The 19,789-nt window shown below is 35.1% G+C and overlaps 2 protein-coding genes across 6 annotated transcripts in view; one reads left to right on the top strand and one right to left on the bottom strand.

Annotated features, from left to right (window-relative positions):
• The window catches only part of LOC142221510 (uncharacterized), a 549,478-nt gene that overhangs the window by 397,474 nt on the left and 132,215 nt on the right, over positions 1-19,789 (top strand). The gene's annotated exons all lie outside the window — the stretch shown is intronic.
• Positions 14,142-17,102, bottom strand: LOC142240613 (52 kDa repressor of the inhibitor of the protein kinase-like). 3 transcript variants are annotated; one of them, XR_012723335.1, is made up of 7 exons: positions 16,926-17,102; positions 16,432-16,852; positions 15,056-15,100; positions 14,821-14,885; positions 14,623-14,688; positions 14,421-14,496; positions 14,142-14,325 (listed from the first exon to the last, which is right to left on the bottom strand). XR_012723335.1 is itself a non-coding variant. In XM_075312325.1 (4 exons), exons 2-4 carry the CDS (start codon positions 16,439-16,441, stop codon positions 15,716-15,718), a joined length of 597 nt encoding a protein of 198 aa, XP_075168440.1. In that variant the 5' UTR covers positions 16,442-16,852; positions 16,926-17,102; the 3' UTR covers positions 15,476-15,715. The 3 variants fall into 3 exon arrangements, 2 of the variants coding, with proteins under 2 accessions (XP_075168440.1, XP_075168435.1); XM_075312325.1 differs by lacking the exons at positions 14,142-14,325; positions 14,421-14,496; positions 14,623-14,688; positions 14,821-14,885; positions 15,056-15,100 and adding exons at positions 15,476-15,837; positions 15,888-16,352; XM_075312320.1 differs by lacking the exons at positions 14,142-14,325; positions 14,421-14,496; positions 14,623-14,688; positions 14,821-14,885; positions 15,056-15,100 and adding an exon at positions 15,476-15,837 and having other exon boundaries at positions 15,888-16,852.

Here is a 19,789-nt window from a genome sequence, read left to right on the forward strand (position 1 = left end):
AGTACACAAATATTTAACCTTGTTCTTGCAGTGAAGAAGGCTAACATGAGATAGATTTAACCAATTATAAAACAAGTAGTTTTTATGGTTTAATAAAGTACTGGCTTTAATGAAATCCAAAGTTGAACTTAAACTAATACAAGGTGAAAAGCGCGCACGAAGCGGTAGATTGAATCTTAAAGTTAGATAAAGATAGATATATTATAAATTTTTAGAACAAATTCAAAAAATGGAAATTTAGATACTTGACATTTCACATAAGGATTAACCCTTGTTGAATGGTGCATTCAACATGTTGCCGGGCGAACTTTGCAGAAACTCACGTCAGTAAGCTCATGTCACAAGGCAGTGATGATAGACGGAATTGGAGCCGCAGGTGAAGAGATGTGGAAACCCTGGTGATTAACAGGCCGTCATTATGTTGGCTAGAGTAATAAGAAAATAGATAAGCAAGTACAGAAACGAATAATGTTTTCTAGAGAAGATCAATTTTGTAGTTTTAATGTTCATTTGGTGAGGTTGGTAAAATGCACAGTTTAACAATTGGGCGTAAGATGTTGCCATTTTGCGTTCTTATTTCGGCGACGCGCACACACTGTTAGAAAAATATGTTTTTCATATGTTCCGATATAAACAAAATGTGTTTCGGGCACAATTTTTAAACACAATATATTTAAGTGCTAACATGCAATGTTCCTAAACTAACACAAAATGTTTGGGACACATATGTTAATATGTTAGAATATATTATGTTTGGGGCATGAATGTTTCATAAAAATAATATGCGTGAATGTAAACATATATAAATTTACAAATTTCGAGTAAACATATATATGTTGTGATACTTTATTCAGAGAGCGACAGAGAGAGAGAGATAGTTAGTATAGAGAAAGAACTAGAGATGGAAACCGGGAGGGTTGAATAAAAAGATATCAACATAACACAGCGAGAGAATGAAATGAGAGCAATTTCTGTGAAACCGCTTGTATGTTGTTTCGGAAAAATGTTTTATAATATGGCCAAAAATTTGGTATGCTTAAGTCTAAATATTATTTAATTTGAATAGTAGATTGAGTATTCGGAATAAAGAGAATAGACATTCGGAACCAAGAAAATAGACATTTGAAAAAAACAGCATATTTGTATTACAGAAAAAGATGCGAAGAACTCAAAAATTTCGTGGAAGTTAAAAATAAGTGAGGGAATGAACACAATCTTCTTTGGGGAATTCTTCCAAGCATATACTATTTTTGGACTCAAAATGCTTCCAAACATATAATATGCTCACATAAAACAAACATATTAATGTTTCGGCGGTATCCAATAATATATGTGCTTCCTGCAAAATATGTTTGGAACATATGTTAGAGAAGCAATTTTTTTGAGGGTGCATGATTATCTATACCGCGAATTAGTCTTATAATGCGACCGAGGCGCCATTCTGTAGGCGGGAGTGAATCGTCCTTGATTATAACAAAATCGTTTTCTTTTAAGTTATCTCTCGGGGGGGAGCTATAAGCGGAGCCCCTCTGAGAAAGTGACCAGTTGTGAGAGGTAATAATTCTGTAGTACTTTCGGACATCGGCGATATGGGTCTCGAATTGAAGATTGACTCGATACGAATGAGAATTGTGCTAAACTCTTCGAACGTAAAAGTTAAGTGGGATGCAACTTTCTTCAGGTGTGTCTTCATACTTCTCACCGCCGCCTCCCAGAGGCCCCCATATGCGGAGCATGGGGTAGTATAAAAGACCATGAAAACCCGTGTTCTGCGTATTTGGCCGCTAGACTTTGCTCTACATTCTGTAAGAAGGAATTATGCTCTTTTAATAGTTTGTAACTTTCTCCCACGAAGTTACGACCGTTGTTGGAGAACATGGTCTTCGGCAAACTTCGACGTCCCCTAAATCGTGAATAATTTACCCGTTCAGGTGGCCATGAATTGATTTTGAAATTTCCTTTTGTACAAAATGCAAGGTTGACACCCTCGAATGCATTTTTGAATCAAGTTTTTGAGTCTAGGGATATAAAAATCTTGTCTGATGGCTCGTAGCATGATATTATATTCGGCATGCATCAATAGATGATGAGTAGATCGTATAAGTAACTCGGCAAAATGAAATTTGTAATGAATTATGACAGGATGTCTTTCATCGTAGCTTAAACCAGCATTTTCTGGTCGACCACGAACTCGAAGCAAATTGTCTTTGTCGAGGAATGGGGCTAATGGGAGAATGCTACTTTTGTTATTAATTTTCATCAGTTGAGAGAGAGATTCATATTCTTGCACAAAATAAACTCGTTGAGATAGTCTCATTAAATACAGTTTAGTAGAGTTGATCTAGGAAAGTGTTAGTTCTTTGGTAATTAACTTGGTCTGCTCACGACAGCTATTAATAAAACGTAGTACATATGACATGACCCGAAGAGCTCTGTGAAGTGATGAAAATCTTAAGAGAATATCTGAGTTGATTTGTAAGTTAAAGTTTGAGACCGTTTTAGTTTCCAGCTCAGTAAGATCAAAAATCCGTGGTTTCGGCCATGAATCTTGTGGTTCTTGGAGCCAGGTAACTGAACTGTGTGTTGTGGTGTAAAGTTTACCCATCGAGGGATTTTTAGATGTTCGATATGTCTTAAATCTGAACGAAACTGTGTCCATTTGATATGCAGGTGTTGCGAAACTACCTCGTCCCAATCCGTCTTTTCTTCCCATAGCTGCTGCATTAGTAATTTAGCCAAAATAATTGTGGGCACAAGCCAACCAAGAGGGTCGAAAAGGCGAGCAATTACCGGAAGTATATGACGTTTTGTGACTGTTGGGGCATCATTTATTGAGCCGAGTGCATAATAGAATGTGTCTGACAACGCGTTCTAACGTATGCCTAAGGTTTTCGCAGTACATGAACAGTCCAAATTCAAAAAATCTTCTTCAAGAAGATCTTCCGGGTCACCATTTTCGAGTAAAGACTTGTGATTAGATGTGATTTTCTTCAGGGGGAAGGCAGCAGAAGTGAGAACTTCTTTCAGTTTATATGGTTTGCCTTGGCTTCTTCGATTGTGTGCCCACCTGACAACACATCATCAACATAGATTTCACTTTTTAGGATTTCGCCACATCTGGCTGATTATCGGAAACATCTTCACTTAAGCGCAAAAGTGTTCTTATCGCTAAGAACGGTGCACAATTGATGCCAAATGTGACTGTCTTCAATTGATAGGATTTTATTTCTTCATTGGGCGAAGGACGGAATACAATTCGTTGAAATGGTTGGTCTGCAGGATGCAAAAGTATCTGGCGATACATTTTCTGTATGTCGCCCGTAAAGACGTATTTGTAATAACGGAAATTTTATATAATTTTCACAATATCTGCTTGCAGAATCGGACCGAGAAATAGGATGTCGTTCAGGGAGAAACCACTGTTGGTGTTTTTAGAACCATTGCGGTAGAAAAAATGAGAACTGTTTGTCTCCGCGAGATTCAAAAGCTTGGACAGGTTCCATGTGATTCATTTTGAGGTATTCACGTAATACTTCAGTATATTGGGTATGAAGGTCAGGAGATTTGTTAAGAGTCTTTTCCATTTGGTGATACTGGGAAAGTGCCATATTGCGAGAGGGTCCAAGAAAAAGTTTTTCTGGAAATTCTGGTCGAAATGGAAGACGCACAACATATCTGCCGTCAGGTTGACGGTAAGTCGTTTCTTGAAAAAACTTTTCGCAATGTTCTTCCGAATCTAATGTCAGAGATTTATTTTGAATTTCCTCGACCTCCCAGAACTTCTTAATTTCTTCAGATAGTAAAAAATCATCTGAATCAGAAACAATTGTTGAAAAAGTGTTGATTCTATTTGCCGTAAGGGGTTCGGAAAGATACCAGCCGAATTGTGATTCTCGGGCTTCTAAACCACACTCAATATTTAATACAACTCCGTGCAAATTGATGAAAGGCAAATAGTCACTCCCTATAATCATGTCTATAGGAGCTGGCTAGGAAAAGTGTGGATCCGCCAATTTTAAATTTTGTATGTCAGGGAGATTTTCAATTCGTACCAGCTTGGAGGGTAAAAAGTGTGATAGTTTGGATACGATTATGGCTTCAATTTTTAAGACGAAATTCGATGTTCTAGATCTTATAGTAATTGGCCTGCGTGTTCCACATCAATTAAAGCTGTAGGCAAAATAGTTGTACTTTGATTTTGGGCAAAGTGTGCCTGAACAGTATCCGTAACAGTTTCTCGATTCGGATTACTAGGAGCCGGTTGCTCGTTATCAGAAGATTGCGATGTTTGATAATCATTATGTGTAGGAGTGTACCTCCTTGCGTTAGATTCTAAATGTAGAAGGGTGTGGTGTTTTTTTTATCACATTTCCCACAAGTTCTAGTACTTTGGCAATTATTCTTGAAATGAGATATATTTAAACAGTTAAAGCAAATTTTATTTGTGTAGACAAACTTAATACGATCATTAACAGAGAGAGATTTAAATGATTCACACAGATATAAATGATTATATTGTTTGCACTTCTTGCAGGCAGATTTGTGTTTGTTTGTCATTTGACGAATAGATCGAGGGGTCTCATGATGAGCCAATGGTATGCCGAATAAATATTTCATTTGTTGATGAACCAGTATGCGGGGATTTTCGTAACGACTCTTAAGCGCGTCCCAAGCGAGTTGAAAGTTGTCGTCTACTAGATCAAAACTTGAAACAATTTGTAAAGCTTCCCCCTGGTCTTACTACGCAAATGGAACAATTTTTGTGCTGGAGATAATTCAGCATGAGTTCCAAAAACTGCCCAAAAAATATCGCGAAGTGCAGACCATTTCGAGTATCCGCCCTCAAAAGGAGGAGTATCGCCGGGAGGTACCCTTAACGCGGATTGACTGGACTGCATAGTAGAATTGAGTTTGAATGATTCATCAGATTTTTGAATAAGTTTTTCAATAGAGAGGCTATCTTTGTTTTGCAACTTGTATATGCCTTGCATGCATCTTCATATTTGGAAGAACATGTTTTTAACTCCTTTTCTTCAAATTTACCATCTTCTTCAGTCATTATAAGTTTGTATGATGAGACTAACTCCTTCCATCTACGTTCAAGTTCCGCATCATGTACGTTCAGAGCTGATGGTGAAGTAGCTTCAGCAGATTTGAAACGTTTACAATACCCAGATAGTTGGTCGCAATCAAAATTAAAGGTTTTCATGGACGCCATTTTTATGGAATTTTGTTTTGAAAGTTTTTAATGTGGGTCAAGTTGACGCTTGTGGGTAAATTTTAAACGAAGTTAGAAAAAAAGTTGTTTGTAAAGTGTATCAGTATAAATTGACACAGTACGCTATTTAATCATGTTGATTTTTCGCGGATTAGAGTTTTTCGTTCAAATTTCTCAATTAGTATTGTCTTTAGATCAATTAGTTTCGATAATTATTCGATTTTTAGTTCCGAGGACAATTTAATTCAATCCCGATTTTTACCTCAATCGACATCACTATTTATCATATGAAGTCAAGTGGAAAACCGAAAGTTATTTTTCAAATAAGAAAATAACCCAAATCTAATTATGAATAGTTTTTAGCGAAAGTTGGTTAGATCGGTTTCTTTTTAATGTAAAAAAGGAGGACTAACACAGAAGCACTTTGATTTAATAATATTGATTTATATTGTCACTGCCCTCAATGTTTTTGTTTAGCAATCAAACAAACAATATATTGTTTTTTTTTTTTTTTGTTTCGATTCGTATGTTTCTGTAGCACAGTGTTATTTATTGTTGTTGTTGTAAACGTTGATTGAGGGGTCTATGCACTCTCTCAACTTTCTTCTTCTTCTTCTTGCGAATTTTGTAAGTAGTTGAATAAAAAATCAAAACAAATATAAAATGTGAAAAAGACTCACCGCTTCTCTGCTTCAATTTATTATTAAATTTCTCGTATAACCGACAGTTTCCGATATTATTTTACAAACTAAATTTGATTTTTATTTTCCAACAGGTTTTATTTTGTTTCTCACTATTCCTCTGCTCTCTATTTTTTTTCAACGGTACCATGTAGGCCTTTGGTTTTGGCAAAAAATATTTTAATATTGTTTTAAAAAAATATCACCATAAATTTCATAAATCACTTTAAATTATAACTAAAATTGCTTTTTTTTATAATATCACTGTCACTTACAACCACTTTAGTTTTAATTATTTTTCGTTTTATTTACGACCGATCAGTTTGTTTTCCCGATTGTCTTTCTCTCTTTTGCTTTTATTTCACTTTGACGTCTCTCACTTAAGCGATTGTGACAGTCACTGAGTGTGGGTTGGCAACGCGGTATGATGTTAGATATAGTTGAGTTGATTAGAATGAACGATTTGTTTGACCGATTTTTCGGAAAGTTATAATTATTTTAGTTATTCAATTACTTTTCAATTGTTCTTATGTCCCTTGTGCACAGTATTCTTGTTGTAACTTTTCACTTTGTCTTTTACTCCCACTTTTATATTTTTGTAGTTGTTCGTAACAATACAAATGATGATGAAACACTTTTGGTTGTTGTTGTATTTTGTTCCTCAAATTTTCACAGGTTATTTCAATTTATTTTCGGAGATTTCAAAATTGCTCACACTACGAGAAAGCACTATTGTCACCGCACTTACCTTCCAAATCTCTTTTACCTAGTTGGTGGAGTATACATTGATGTTATTATAGCAGGTTGCTGTTGACGATGATTTTTTGGTAAATTGTTGCGTTGCAATTTTTTCTTTTCTTGTGTTAGTTTGTTTCGTTGCTTTTTATGATCTTTAACTTTGATGTAAAGCACCACTAGCTACGGCATGGACAATTGTTCGGATTTTTTCAGGAAGAAAGTGTTCGTAATTTTTTAAGGACTTTAATTCCACTGATTTTTTTCCTATCCTAGAGACGATTAGGATTTTACGAAGCACAAGTGTTTAGCCTTGTTCTTGCAGTGAAGAAGGCTAACATGAGATAGATTTAACCAATTATAAAACAAGTAGTTTTTAAGGTCCAACCGGCTTTAATGAAATCCAAAGTTGAACTTAAACTAATACAAGGTGAAAAGCGCGCACGAAGTGGAAAAAATGGTAGATTGAATCTTAAAGCTAGATAAAGATAGATATATTATAAATTTTTAGAACAAATTCAAAAAAGGGAAATTTAGATATTTGACATTTCACGTAAGGATTAACCCTTGTTGAATGATGCATTCAACAACACAAAAAAATATTTTCTGGTTCAATCACGAAATTAATTGATCCAAAATTTTTTTAGTTGAAATATCTTCAATCACAGAAATGATAGTATCAATTAAAAAATTAATTGAAGGTCAATTAAAAAATTAATTGATTGATTTTTGTTTCAATTAAAAAATTTGTTGAATCAATTAAATTTTTAATTGAATATTTTTTTAAACTCAATTAAAATTTTAATTAGAAAAATTTTCGTGAAATTTTTTTCTGTGTAATTTTATAGTGTGACAAAAGAATTTTTAACTGCCAGTTTAGAACTAAACGATTGTTACTTAAAATGTGTAAAATTTCCTTTCGAGTAGTTAATTTTCGTTTTCGATACGGAAAATGAACTAAAATTCTGGAAAATTCTTGTAATAAATTATTGTAAAAATCTTCTTAAATTTACGAGACACATTTTTTGTGTGCAATAAGTCAGCAACCTGTAAGATAAATTAGATTTTCTGAAAGTAAACAGAATAATTAAAACTTATTTTTGTTTAATTGAAAGTTAATTTAGTTAAGCATTACCTGAATTCTTAGTTCCTTAGTTGTAATCCTCATTTGCCTTTATAGTCTTTTGGTATAAAAGGGGCTCTGTTTAATTTAATTTTAGTAGCAATACCTTTCCAAAATGTTCACACATTGACATCGTATATTTGGTATTATACCATATTGATGATACATTGTAAATTCGGGAAATAAAAAAATATAAATGAAAAATAAAATTTTTTATTATTTTCGGATATTTTTCATATTTTTAAATCCACAAGAAAGAAAGGTTTTACCATTACATAGAGATTGTATTGCTGCTCATTAGGTGTCTCTACTTGGGTTAAAACTGAAAAAGATAGGTAAAACAAAAATGCAATTTAATGCCAACGCTACTTCGCAACTTGAAGGTAAATCTTCCAACGAATCCATAGCCAAAGATTATAGATTTGAGGAAGATAGGAAATTAGCTACTGAGGAGATCGAACCATTTACCAGATTAGTTAAATACTCGAACCAAACGCGTATACGACAAGTATTGACATAGCATTAAAATGCAAATAAAAAGAAATTAAATGCACGAAATAAATTTCCATAAAGGGGAAAATGTAATTTGTTTTGTTGTTGTTTCATTAAGAAAATTAAATTTTTCATTTAAAAAATAAAAACGAAAAACAACAAAAAGATTACAAACATGTATTGAACTCAGGCGCGTAGCCAGAAAACAAATCGGGGGGTTTCATTTAAAATAAGACCTTAATTTTTATTATTAAAAATTTAATCTTCTATTGCTTTTTGACATAATTTCCACTATTTCTAGCTCTGTTACTGCTATGTACGTTAAGCAATGCTAATCCATTCAATCTGTCTTGCCCAGTTTTATTTCTTAAATCTTAAATAAGTTTTCAATCGAAGGAGGGTTGAAAAAGAACGCTCGCTTTACGCGACTGAAACTGGTAATGTAGCTCCAATTTGCAGGTAGCGATGTATTGTTGGAAATATTATACACTGAAAAAACAGTGAACCCTTTTCCATTGCAAAATGAACTAAACTGTAGTAATATTGACCATGATGCTTCTTATTTCAACCGTCGAACGGAACGGACGTGTTTTTTAATAGCGGATAAAATCATCGTAATAAGTACCTACTACTAATATCAAGTGTGGTGGGATATTAGGCCACCATGCAGAGAAATTCAAAGACATCCACTGGGTTGCTAACTTCAGGGCCCAGTGGACGAGTATCGACTGGAGTTATAGATTTGGGCAATGACCAAGAGTTAGGCCCAATTAGTCGACCTGTAGACGGGTCGACAGGTGGCGACAATTTGACAAGTCGGACCTTTTCCAAGGTAACGGCATCAAAAGGAGGTAATCCCTCACGAAAGAGATTCAAAGAACGCAGAAATGCTTTGTTTATCCTAAAGAAATTAGGATCAGTCGACCCAAGCACGTTGTCGGCTAAACAAAGCGATTCCTTAAAATGGGCTCAAGGAATTCTTGAGGCTGGAAAAAGGGAACGATCACCGGATGAGCTGCCATCCTCCAAAAGGGATCAACGATCGTTTGCCTCAGTTGCTAAAGACAGCCTTGTGATGGCTATCATTAATAAAGGAGCATTGGACGGTATGGTTCCAAAGCAAAAATGGGGGGAAATTGAGAATGCTTTGTCTGGCGTCTACTCACAGGTGCTGGAAAAGTTTCCCGGCCCAGATCCTCGACACCAAGAGGCTGGTTGGTATCAAGGACGATTTAAGCTAGTCGCATTTGAGGACCAGAGGTCTATAGAATGTTTTAAAGCTGCTCTGATACTAATTGGTGAAGTTTGGGAAGGAGCTGCTCTAGAGTTAGTCGAGAAGAAAGACATACCGGCTAGACCAAGAGCACATGCGTGGATACCTGCAAACCCTCCTGACCCTGAATCTATTTTAAATAGACTGAAACAATGCAATCCAGATCTTCCAACAGCTGATTGGAAGGTTGGCCGTTTGGATGAAGTGGATGGGCCAAGACGGCATGCAGTGTTTATATTGAACACTCAGTCTTTGCCACATTTAGCAAAGTCCCAGGGCCGTGTATGTTATGGCTTTCATTATATCCAAATGAAGGTGTATAAAAACGATCAGCTAAAGGATTCAGAAATGGACAAGCCTCTGTCTGAATCAGAAGTAAGCGGATCCTCTTGCGAAGTCGAGGGGGATACCAAGACATTTGAAGACATGGATAGATACCGTATGCGTGAGGAGGCTTCTACTGCCTCAGAACTCACCAAAGTTGAACCTATGGTTATTGCGAGAGTCACCGATATCTCTGAAGAGGACATTCTTGATGACTCGATTGAAGCGGCTGATGTGACGGTTGTTGAAAATCTCGATGGTCCTACGGATCCTCCAGATAAATCTTCATCATTGTAAGGCTGCATGTGCTGCCTTAAAAGTTCTCCTGATGAAAGGGGACATAGATATAGTTCTTATTCAAGAACCATATGTTTATAAAAACAAAATATGTGAATTAAGTACTCCGGGGTTCAAACTATTGCAGTATAGTGGTAATGATGTAAATCGAGCCTGTATAATTGCTAAAAACGAGCTCAACTTGTTTCTGCTTCCTTCAATGTGCAATACAGACACTGTCGTTGCCAGTTTAGAAATAGCCAAATGCAAATATTGGGTATCTTCGGTCTACATGGGACATGACAGGGAGATGCCTCCATATGCCGTTAAGACCTTAGTGGAGGAGTCACGGAAAACAAAGACGAAACTCATTATGGGATGCGATGCGAATGCACATCATAGTATATGGGGAAGTAGTGATACTAATGCAAGGGGAGAGTCGCTAATAGAGTTTATTTTGCGTACTAATCTGGTAGTTTGCAACAAGGGAGATGTCCCAACCTTTGTCACTAAAAACAGGCAAGAGGTTTTGGACATCACCTTGGCCTCGCAAGAACTGAATGAAATGATATCTGAGTGGCATGTTTTAAGTGAACACAGCTTCTCAGATCATCGCTACATCAGTTTCAAATTTGATGTTCATACCACCAAGACCATATTTCCCCCAAATGTTAGGAAAGCTGACTGGAATAGGTATAGGGAATCGTTCAATATGATGATACCGGAAATACCAGAGACAAATATGAGAAATGTGCAAGATATCGAATACGCAGTGGAGCGGATTACTAAGGCCTTCAACATCTCACTGAAAGCTGCATGCCCTAGAGGAAAGCCAAGGGGGAAACATCGACCACCATGGAATTAAGTAATATGAGGAAATCCTGCAGGAAGCTCTTTAACAAGGCAAAGTCCACCAGAGCTTCTGAGGACTGGGACGCTTACAAGAAGATTCTGAGAGGATACAAGCGAGAACTGATAAAGGCTCAGCATAACTCTTGGAATGCTTACTGCAGCAGTATTGAGAATACGTCCGAGGCTTCCAGACTACGGAAGGTTCTAGCATCCACCAACTCCGCTCCAGGTTTCATTAAAACATCGGAGGGCAATTGGACAACGTCCAGTGAGGAGACGCTGGAGGTACTATTGGACACACATTTTCCTGGAAATCAGACGGTTGAACCATGTACTGGCGGTGCCACAGTTGCTCAGCGGTCGTTTCCTGTCGAGGAAATTGTATCGGAAACTAGAATAAGATGGGCGCTAAATAGCTTTGGACCATTCAAATCCCCTGGACCTGATGGAATTACTCCGGCGGAGTTACAAGCTGTAACTGACAAAATTATCCCCTGGTTGTCGGTGATATATAAAGGATGTATCAACTTATCATATATCCCAGGAAAGTGGAGGGAAACAAAAGTCGTCTTCATACCTAAAGCGGGAAAAGCCTCTCACTCAAGGGCGAAGGATTTCCGACCAATCAGCTTATCCTCATTCCTACTTAAGACTCTGGAGAGGATGATAGATATTTATCTTAGAACTAGCATCGATTCAAGTTTGTTCTCGAAACGACAGCATGCATACTCGAAGGGCAGGTCTACTGAGACCGCACTACATGAACTAGTCAGCTTTATTGAAAGCTCACTATCTGTCAAAGAATATACAATCGTGGCGTTTCTAGACATCGAAGGGGCGTTCAATAATGTCCATCCGAGCTCGATATTAAATGGACTGACAACTCTGAATGTTGATCCATGTATACTCAGGCTGTTAGACGAACTGCTAATGAAGAGACGTATTTCAGCCACACTAGGACAAGCAAACATACAAAGGTATGTGAACAGAGGCACTCCCCAAGGAGGAGTTCTATCACCTCTTCTTTGGAATGTTGCTATAAATAGCCTTCTGGTTACTCTAGAAAAAGAAAGGATAAAAGTGGTGGCATACGCAGATGATGTAGCTCTGGCAGTCAGGGGAAAATTCCCATCCACAATCAGAGATATTATTCAGAGGGCCCTCCGGATGACTGAAAAATGGGCGAAAGACAATGGTCTTGGGGTAAATCCCGCAAAGACAGAATTAGTCATGTACTGCAAAGATCGTAAAACTCCCACGGTTAGGCCTATTTCCTTAGGGGGTATTGAAATTCCCTTTGGTGATTGTGCAAAATACCTTGGCGTTATTTTGGACAGGAAGCTGAACTTTAAGCTTAATATTGAAGAAAGGGCGAGGAAGGCAACTGTAGCTTTGTACTCGTGCAAAAAGGCAATAGGAAAAAAGTGGGGACTAAAACCAAAAATTGTGCATTGGCTATACACGGCAGTGGTTAGACCTATAATGCTATATGGTGTTGTAGTCTGGTGGCCGGCACTTCAGAAACCGACTGGTTTAGATAAAGTTCAGCGTATGGCGTGTTTGTGTATTTCAGGCGCATTCAGCAAGACAGGAACAAATTCCCTTAATGTCATGCTGCATCTATTGCCTTTAGACATTTTGGCCAAACAGTCAGCTGCAACAACGGCTGTGCGGTTGCGCGAACTATCGCTGTGGTCGGAAAAAGGTTACGGTCACAGTTCTGTCCTCAAAACAATGTCAGATGTGCCTAACGTAGTGGATTACACTTTGGCGAGTCCACTTTTCGACAAAAAGTTTGAGACTCTAATCCCCAACAGTGAGGCGTGGTGTACACAGACCCCGGGGAATAAAGAATATATAGATTTCTACACTGATGGCTCCAAATTGGATGGACAAGTGGGTTTCGGAGTATATTCTAATGATTTGGAACTTCAAATAGCGAAAAGATTACGTAATCACTGTAGTGTTTTTCAGGCTGAAATATTAGCAATAAGAGAGGTGGCGAATTGGCTGAGAAGTAATGTTCCAAAAAATGTGGGCATTAATATATACTCAGACAGTCAACCTGCAATAAAATCCTTGGACTCTGTGTTCCTCAACTCGAAAACGGCCATCGATTGCCGCAAATCTCTCAATGAGATGGCTGAGCAGTACAATATTCACCTAATATGGGTGCCTGGCCATAGGAACATACCGGGGAACTGCGAAGCCGATGAGTTGGCAAGGCTAGGGACTACCTTACATATTCCAGGGGAACTAGAATTTGTTGGTATGCCCCTAGCTACCTGCAAGCTCATGCTGCGTGAGAAGGCTGTTATGATGGCAAATGTTCGATGGGAGAATGGCAAGGGTTGTAACGACACCAAGCAAATATGGCCCCATTTCAACTTAAACCGCACACTAGATATGCTAATGTTCTCGAGACGTCAGATATCACTCCTGATATCTGCTATAACGGGTCGCTGCCTGATAGGAGATTTTGCAAAAACTATTGGCGCGAAGTATAATGACTATTGTATGAGCTGTCATGATGCGGAGGAAAAAGAATCAATTAAACACCTCTTGTGTGAGTGTCCTGCATTTTGTGTAAAGCGCAAGCAACTTTTAGGAGCATATAGCTTCAGATTACTGGCGGATCTGGAAAACGTTAACTTAAGCAGTCTGCTAATGTTTTTGGAACAATCTGGTTGGTTCAACAAAGAAAAATAATCAAGAAGGTTCAGCGGTTAAAACTAGAAGTGCCCATATGTAATAGGTACTTTTAGTTAATGTGGTATCACAATGGACTGAATAGTCTAAGTGAGCCTGAATCTTAATCGGGCTGCCACTTTAACCTAACTTTAACCATGATGATTTAGCCCTTAAAATTTTTTTCAACTTGTCTAGTTTATAATTTTCTTGAATTTTAGTTCATCTATAACATTGTAGTTTAGTTCATTTTTACAACACCATAAGATTTATATACCCCTACCAAGTTAAAAAGTCAGTATTATTTTGGTTTACTTGCTTATTTTGTGAGAAACCCGATAATAAAAATTGGTTAACAGTCTCTTTAAAATGTCGACGACTAAACTATTTTTAAATCAATCATTCCACAGTACAGAGAAATTAAATAATTAAAGGAACAACAAACCGTTTTACTATTATGAAAATTTTCATACATTAAAATTAAACTTTCTTTAAGCAAAAGTACTTTATTATAAAAACTTATGATGAAAGTTCTTAATACAATGTTTTTTGTGAATAAAAATTATGACCACGTGGAACAGAGAGTAGTTCATTTGAACTCGCTGTTTGGACATTTTGACTTATCCTTTTTTATTCATCGTAGGTAATTTTTTCACATACCTTGCTGGAAAAAAATGGAAACAATAATGAAAATTGTTAAAAATTAACACCATGTAATGAAATATAATTTTTAATTCTTCATTTTAGCTTGTAACTTACAATATTTGGGGCATTTTATCAAATGGTGTAAGGAATTTAACTTTTCTTTGGAAAACGTATCTCATAAAATTTGTACCTGAAACAATTAGAGAAATAAAGTATTCTAAATAAACTCATAAAACTGTGTTGTTATCGATGTGAAAGATATAATAAAATAAATATTCTAGTTGAAAGAAAGCCAAAGTTTTAATATAAAACTTACCAATTCTCTATTAAATTGTACGCTGAGGGGAAATATAAAAAGTTGTCCAAATTTATTTGGGTTACTCTGAAATTAAATATTTATTTTTTACATTAAATAAAATTATTAAATAGGTTTTCAAAAAATCTAATGAAAAAAATAATAATATGCATAAAAAAACCAAATATTCTTGTTAAAAGAAAGTTAAAGAATGCTTACCAATTCACTATTAAATTACAGGCAAAGGAGTACTAAAAATTTGTCCAAATTTTTAAGGGGTTATTCTGAAATTAAATATTTGTTTTTACATTAAAAATATTACATTGGTTTCCAAAAAATTTTATTAAAGAAATACTAACATATAGTATTAAAAACCTGTAATTTTGATGATAAAAATGTCATAAAAACGTAAATATTCTTGTCGAAAAAAGGCAATTTTTAAAAGAAAACTTACCAATTCTCTATTTTTTAAATTTGTTCGAATCCATCTGGAGTTGCTCTGAAATTAAATATTGTTTTTACAACAAAGAAAAACATTGAACTGGTTTCCAAAAAAATTAATTAACAAATAATAATATACATAAAAAATATTCTTTTTAAAAGAAAGTCATATTAAAACAAGTAAGGAAAGTCTAAAGTCGGGCGGGGCCGACTATATTATACCCTGCACCACTTTGTACATCCAAATTTTCGATACCATATCACATCCGTCAAATGTGTTGGGGGCTATATATAAAGGTTTGTCCCAAATACATACATTTAAATATCACTCGATCTGGAAGAATTTGATAGACTTCTACAAAATCTATAGACTCAAAATTTAAGTCGGCTAATGCACTAGGGTGGAACACAATGTTAATAAAAAAATATGGGAAACGTTTAAATCTGAAGCAATTTTAAAGAAACTTCGAAAAAGTTTATTTATGATTTATCGCTCGATATATATGTATTAGAAGTTTAGGAAAATTAGAGTCATTTTTACAACTTTTCGACTAAGCAGTGCCGATTTAACAAGGAAAATGTTGGTATTTTGACCATTTTTGTCGAAATCAGAAAAACATATATATGGGAGCTATATCTAAATCTGAATTTGAAGCAAATCACGGCAACAATGTCATACTGCAAGGTTGAGGCTATGGTTAGCACAGTGAACATAAACAGCATCCGGATAAAAACTCCTTAATTTCGACGCACAACCCTTGAACTCTCCACTCATGGAACGAGCACCATCATATCCTTCAAAGTAAAAAAAAATAGAAAAGAAAAATCCAACAATAAAAACTTACCTTGACCCCTTATATTTTCGAGATTGAGTTTAAGATTTCTCAACTCATTGACCAATGTATTTGCAAGTCCGGCGCCAGTGGTATCTTCCACTGGAACAAAACATGAAAAATCCTCTCGAAGACTATGTTCCTTTTCAACTTTCTCAACATAACGAATACATATAGAAAACTGCTCTATTCCACTCACATCGGTTGTCTCGTCGGCAATGATAGAAAAACATTGTGATTTATTTATGCGTTTGATGATTTTTCTTTGAATAACTCCTCCTGCTATGTGTGCAATTTCGTTTTGAATTTGTGGACTTATATATAAAGAATTGCGGCCTGTATTTTCTATGCGATTTTTTAAAGAAATATCCCCACTATATATTGCAAAACGCAAAAGAGCCCGAAAGTTGCCATCATTTTCAATAGGCAAATCCAATGACATATTACCATGATCGCGGTGACCTCTTAAAGATAGACCTTGCCGCCCACATAATAGAACAGTTCGAATGATAGGAATGATTTTTTTTTCTATTCTCAAGTTGTTGTTTTTTCTTACCAGTGTCCATCTCATATATGATAGAGTTCTTCTGGTTTTCATGAATAAGTTTAAAATTTGCTCCTCGTTCCGCTGAAGTCTTATGATATTCTTTATCCTGATGTTCTTTAAATTTTTCAATGGATTTCTTCCACAGCCGAAATGGAGATTTCACAAAAGCGTTTAAAATTTGATGGTTCCCTTTTCCAGTAGTGCTGCAACCAAACGCAATACAAAATAGACAGTTTGCGCCGTCTTCAGATGGTGAATACGAGAGCCATGAGAATGACTACAGCCACGACATTTGAAATTTTAAATTCCGTTCGCTTGATGCTGGAAACTTAAAATGAGTATCAGGTACCCATACATTTGTGAGTAGTTGATATATTTCTCTATCATCCAGATTACGACGGCGAAAATTAGCAACATCATCAACAAATGACTAAAATTCGTTAGTTTAAGAAAATAATTTAGTATGCAATTATGCATAAAAAATAAAATTAAATGAATTTTACTTCTCTAGACCGTTTTTCGGGTTGAATTGAAATATCCCCACTAGAAACAGCACAATCATTACTCTCAGAAACAGTAACTTCATTTGCACGTTTTAAAACTGTTTTAGTAAAGTATTTTTTTTTATTGAATTTTGACTCATAATATTTAGAATTATTTGTATTATCGCCGATCGTAACTAGAAGTCAACTGATTACACGATGCAAACCAAAGACTATTAATTTATTGAAGACGTGAGATCAGCTTGTTCTTCCTCTTTTTCTTGAAGAAACAGAGATTAATATCATACATGTTCCATGAGACGTTGCGACTTTTTCCGGTTTCTCTTTTCCTTTTGCATTCCTAACAAAACTTAATTCGCTTATTTTAGCAATTTTTTAAACTCTTAAAATTAAAAAATTTTCAAAAACGTTAAAAAAAAATGGTTGCATGTTTGCATGTTTTTTATTGATGGAGGAGAAGAGTTGTGAAAATGTTAAACGGAAAATATTGAGGGATCACAGCAATCCATCTACCAGAGACGTCTTAAGTATTGTGGGTTCTTCCAGAAAGCTGAACTTAAGAGAAGATTATTATTAACGCAAATAAATCTTTATGCAGATTTATTGGACAATATCGATTAAATAAAAATGCTTTCGCATTTGTTGTTGAACATACTCAAAGCGCACTTGACCACGTCTAACATTTCCTTTGAAATTCAACTGACTGCGGTATTGCGATTTTTGGCAGAAGGGTCTTACCGAAGATTAGTTGGAAATGATTCCAACGTTAGCATTGGCAGAAGCACAATGTCAATTGTTTTAAGTCGTGTTCTGAAAGTTTTGCAGAGGCACATACATACGTCCTCTGTGGATAAAAGTCACAATGGACGAGAACGAAAGACGGACATGTACAAACTATTTCTATAATCACTGCAAGATCCCTTTAATCGTTGGTTGCATAGATGGAACCCACATTAAAATTATAAAATCTGCAGTTGATGAGCACCTATATTTCAACAGCAAAGGATACAGTAGACGCACGGTATCCCAAAAGGCGTGCTTAAAAGAAGATTTCGCTGCCTGATGGAGACCCTTCACTATAAGCCAGAAATTGTTGTGCAAATAGTCAACGCCATTTACATCCTTTTGCGGCGGGCCAGCACCGTTTAGACTTTCTACCCAAGGCCGTATTCAGGGGGGGGGATGAGGGGGATCAAACCCCCCCGAAATGAATGAATATTTTTATATAAATAAATATATATTTTTAGCTGCATAGAAAAATCTTATCGAAGATGTTGAAAAAAAGCTGGAGGTTTTATTTTGAAAAACGCTTACCTATAAAACTTGCACAAATCATAGAATACTAGTTGAAAGGCCCGTCAAACGACGGTCTAAAAAAACAAATTGTTTTTGTTCTCGCACCACAAATTTCATTTTTGGAAAATGTCTTTCTGCTTTTTATTTGTGTTTGTTGTTCTTTTTGTGAACATGACTCGCTTTGTTTGGCCATAGCAACAACAACGAAACAGCCAAACACACATGTGTAAATGAAATGGCGCAAAACCTGCGAAAAGAACCTGCCTAATTCAGCGATGGAAGCACTTGGAGAGTGCAATAAAGAGATATTTCCAAACGTGCATATTCTTTTAAAAATTTTGGTCACTTTGCCAGTTACTCAGGGATGGAAAATACAATTTTTAAGAAAGTACAAAAAAGGTATTTTTTGAGCGGAAAGGTACTTTTTACTAAATTTCAACAAAAATTTCACTGGGAAATTATTGTCAAGAGACTAAATTTTAAAGAAAATAAAATTTTGACAAAATTTTCTATATAAATAAAATTTTGCAAAAATTTTCTATAGAAATAAAATTTTGCAAAAAAAAATCTGTAGAAAAAAATGTTGCAAAATTTTTTCTATAGAAATAAAATTTTGCAAAAATTTCCTATAGAAATAAAATTTGTACAATATTTTCAATTGAAATAAATTTTTGACAAAATTTTCTATAAAAATAAAATTTTGCAAAAATTCTATATAGAAATAAAATTTTGACAACATTTTCTACCGAAATAAAAAATCGATAATATAGAATCACATTCTTTTTTCGGCTAAAACATTCTTGAAGTTCAATAAAATCCGGTTTTTTATGTCTTTTACAAAATCGAGATTTTCTTCCCACATGAACATGTTTGTTTTGCCATATTTGTAAACGACTATTAGCAAATAAGGTTGATAAAGACTTTCTCAAAATATTAAAATATTTTGTCAAAGCTATTGTACCATAAATCTGATATCGACTCAAAAATGTCTACACAAAAGGTAGTAAATCATTCGCGGGGGTACTACGGTACTGACCGGGGTGAAAAAGTATTGAAAAAAGTACTGCATTTTCCATCCCTGCAGTTACTACGTACTCATCCGAACTTTCATTTTCAACAATGAAGAGATTAATTCCACTAGCGAGAGTAGACTCAATGGATTGGCATTAATGTCGGTTCATCGCCGACATTATATATATATATATATATATATATATATATATATATATATATATATATATATATATATATATATATATATATATATATATATATATATATATATATATATATATATATATATATATATATATATATATATATATATATATATATATATATATATATATATATATATATATATATATATATATATATATATATATATATACAGTCGAAGCTCGGTTTAACGAACGATATATTGTCAGGCCCTTTCGTTATTTAGAAAAATTCGTTAAATCGAACGGGAATATTAAATGTTAACTTTTATTGAAAATCGTAGTTTTTTTACCAGATGAGTAAAAATTCATAATCAGTTGAAAAAATTAAAACACAGAGACACTTAAAAA

The sequence above is a fragment of the Haematobia irritans genome, chromosome 1 (assembly GCF_050003625.1).
Source record: "Haematobia irritans isolate KBUSLIRL chromosome 1, ASM5000362v1, whole genome shotgun sequence".
Lineage (NCBI taxonomy): Eukaryota > Metazoa > Arthropoda > Insecta > Diptera > Muscidae > Haematobia > Haematobia irritans.

Coding starts and splice junctions, on each gene's coding strand:
- LOC142240613 (XM_075312320.1), bottom strand. CDS start 16,473: ATGAAAACCAGAAGAACTCTATCATATATGAGATGGACACTGGTAAGA. Junction 15,838..15,887: donor CGAAAATATAAGGGGTCAAG/GTAAGTTTTTAT, acceptor TTTACTTTGAAG/GATATGATGGTGCTCGTTCC.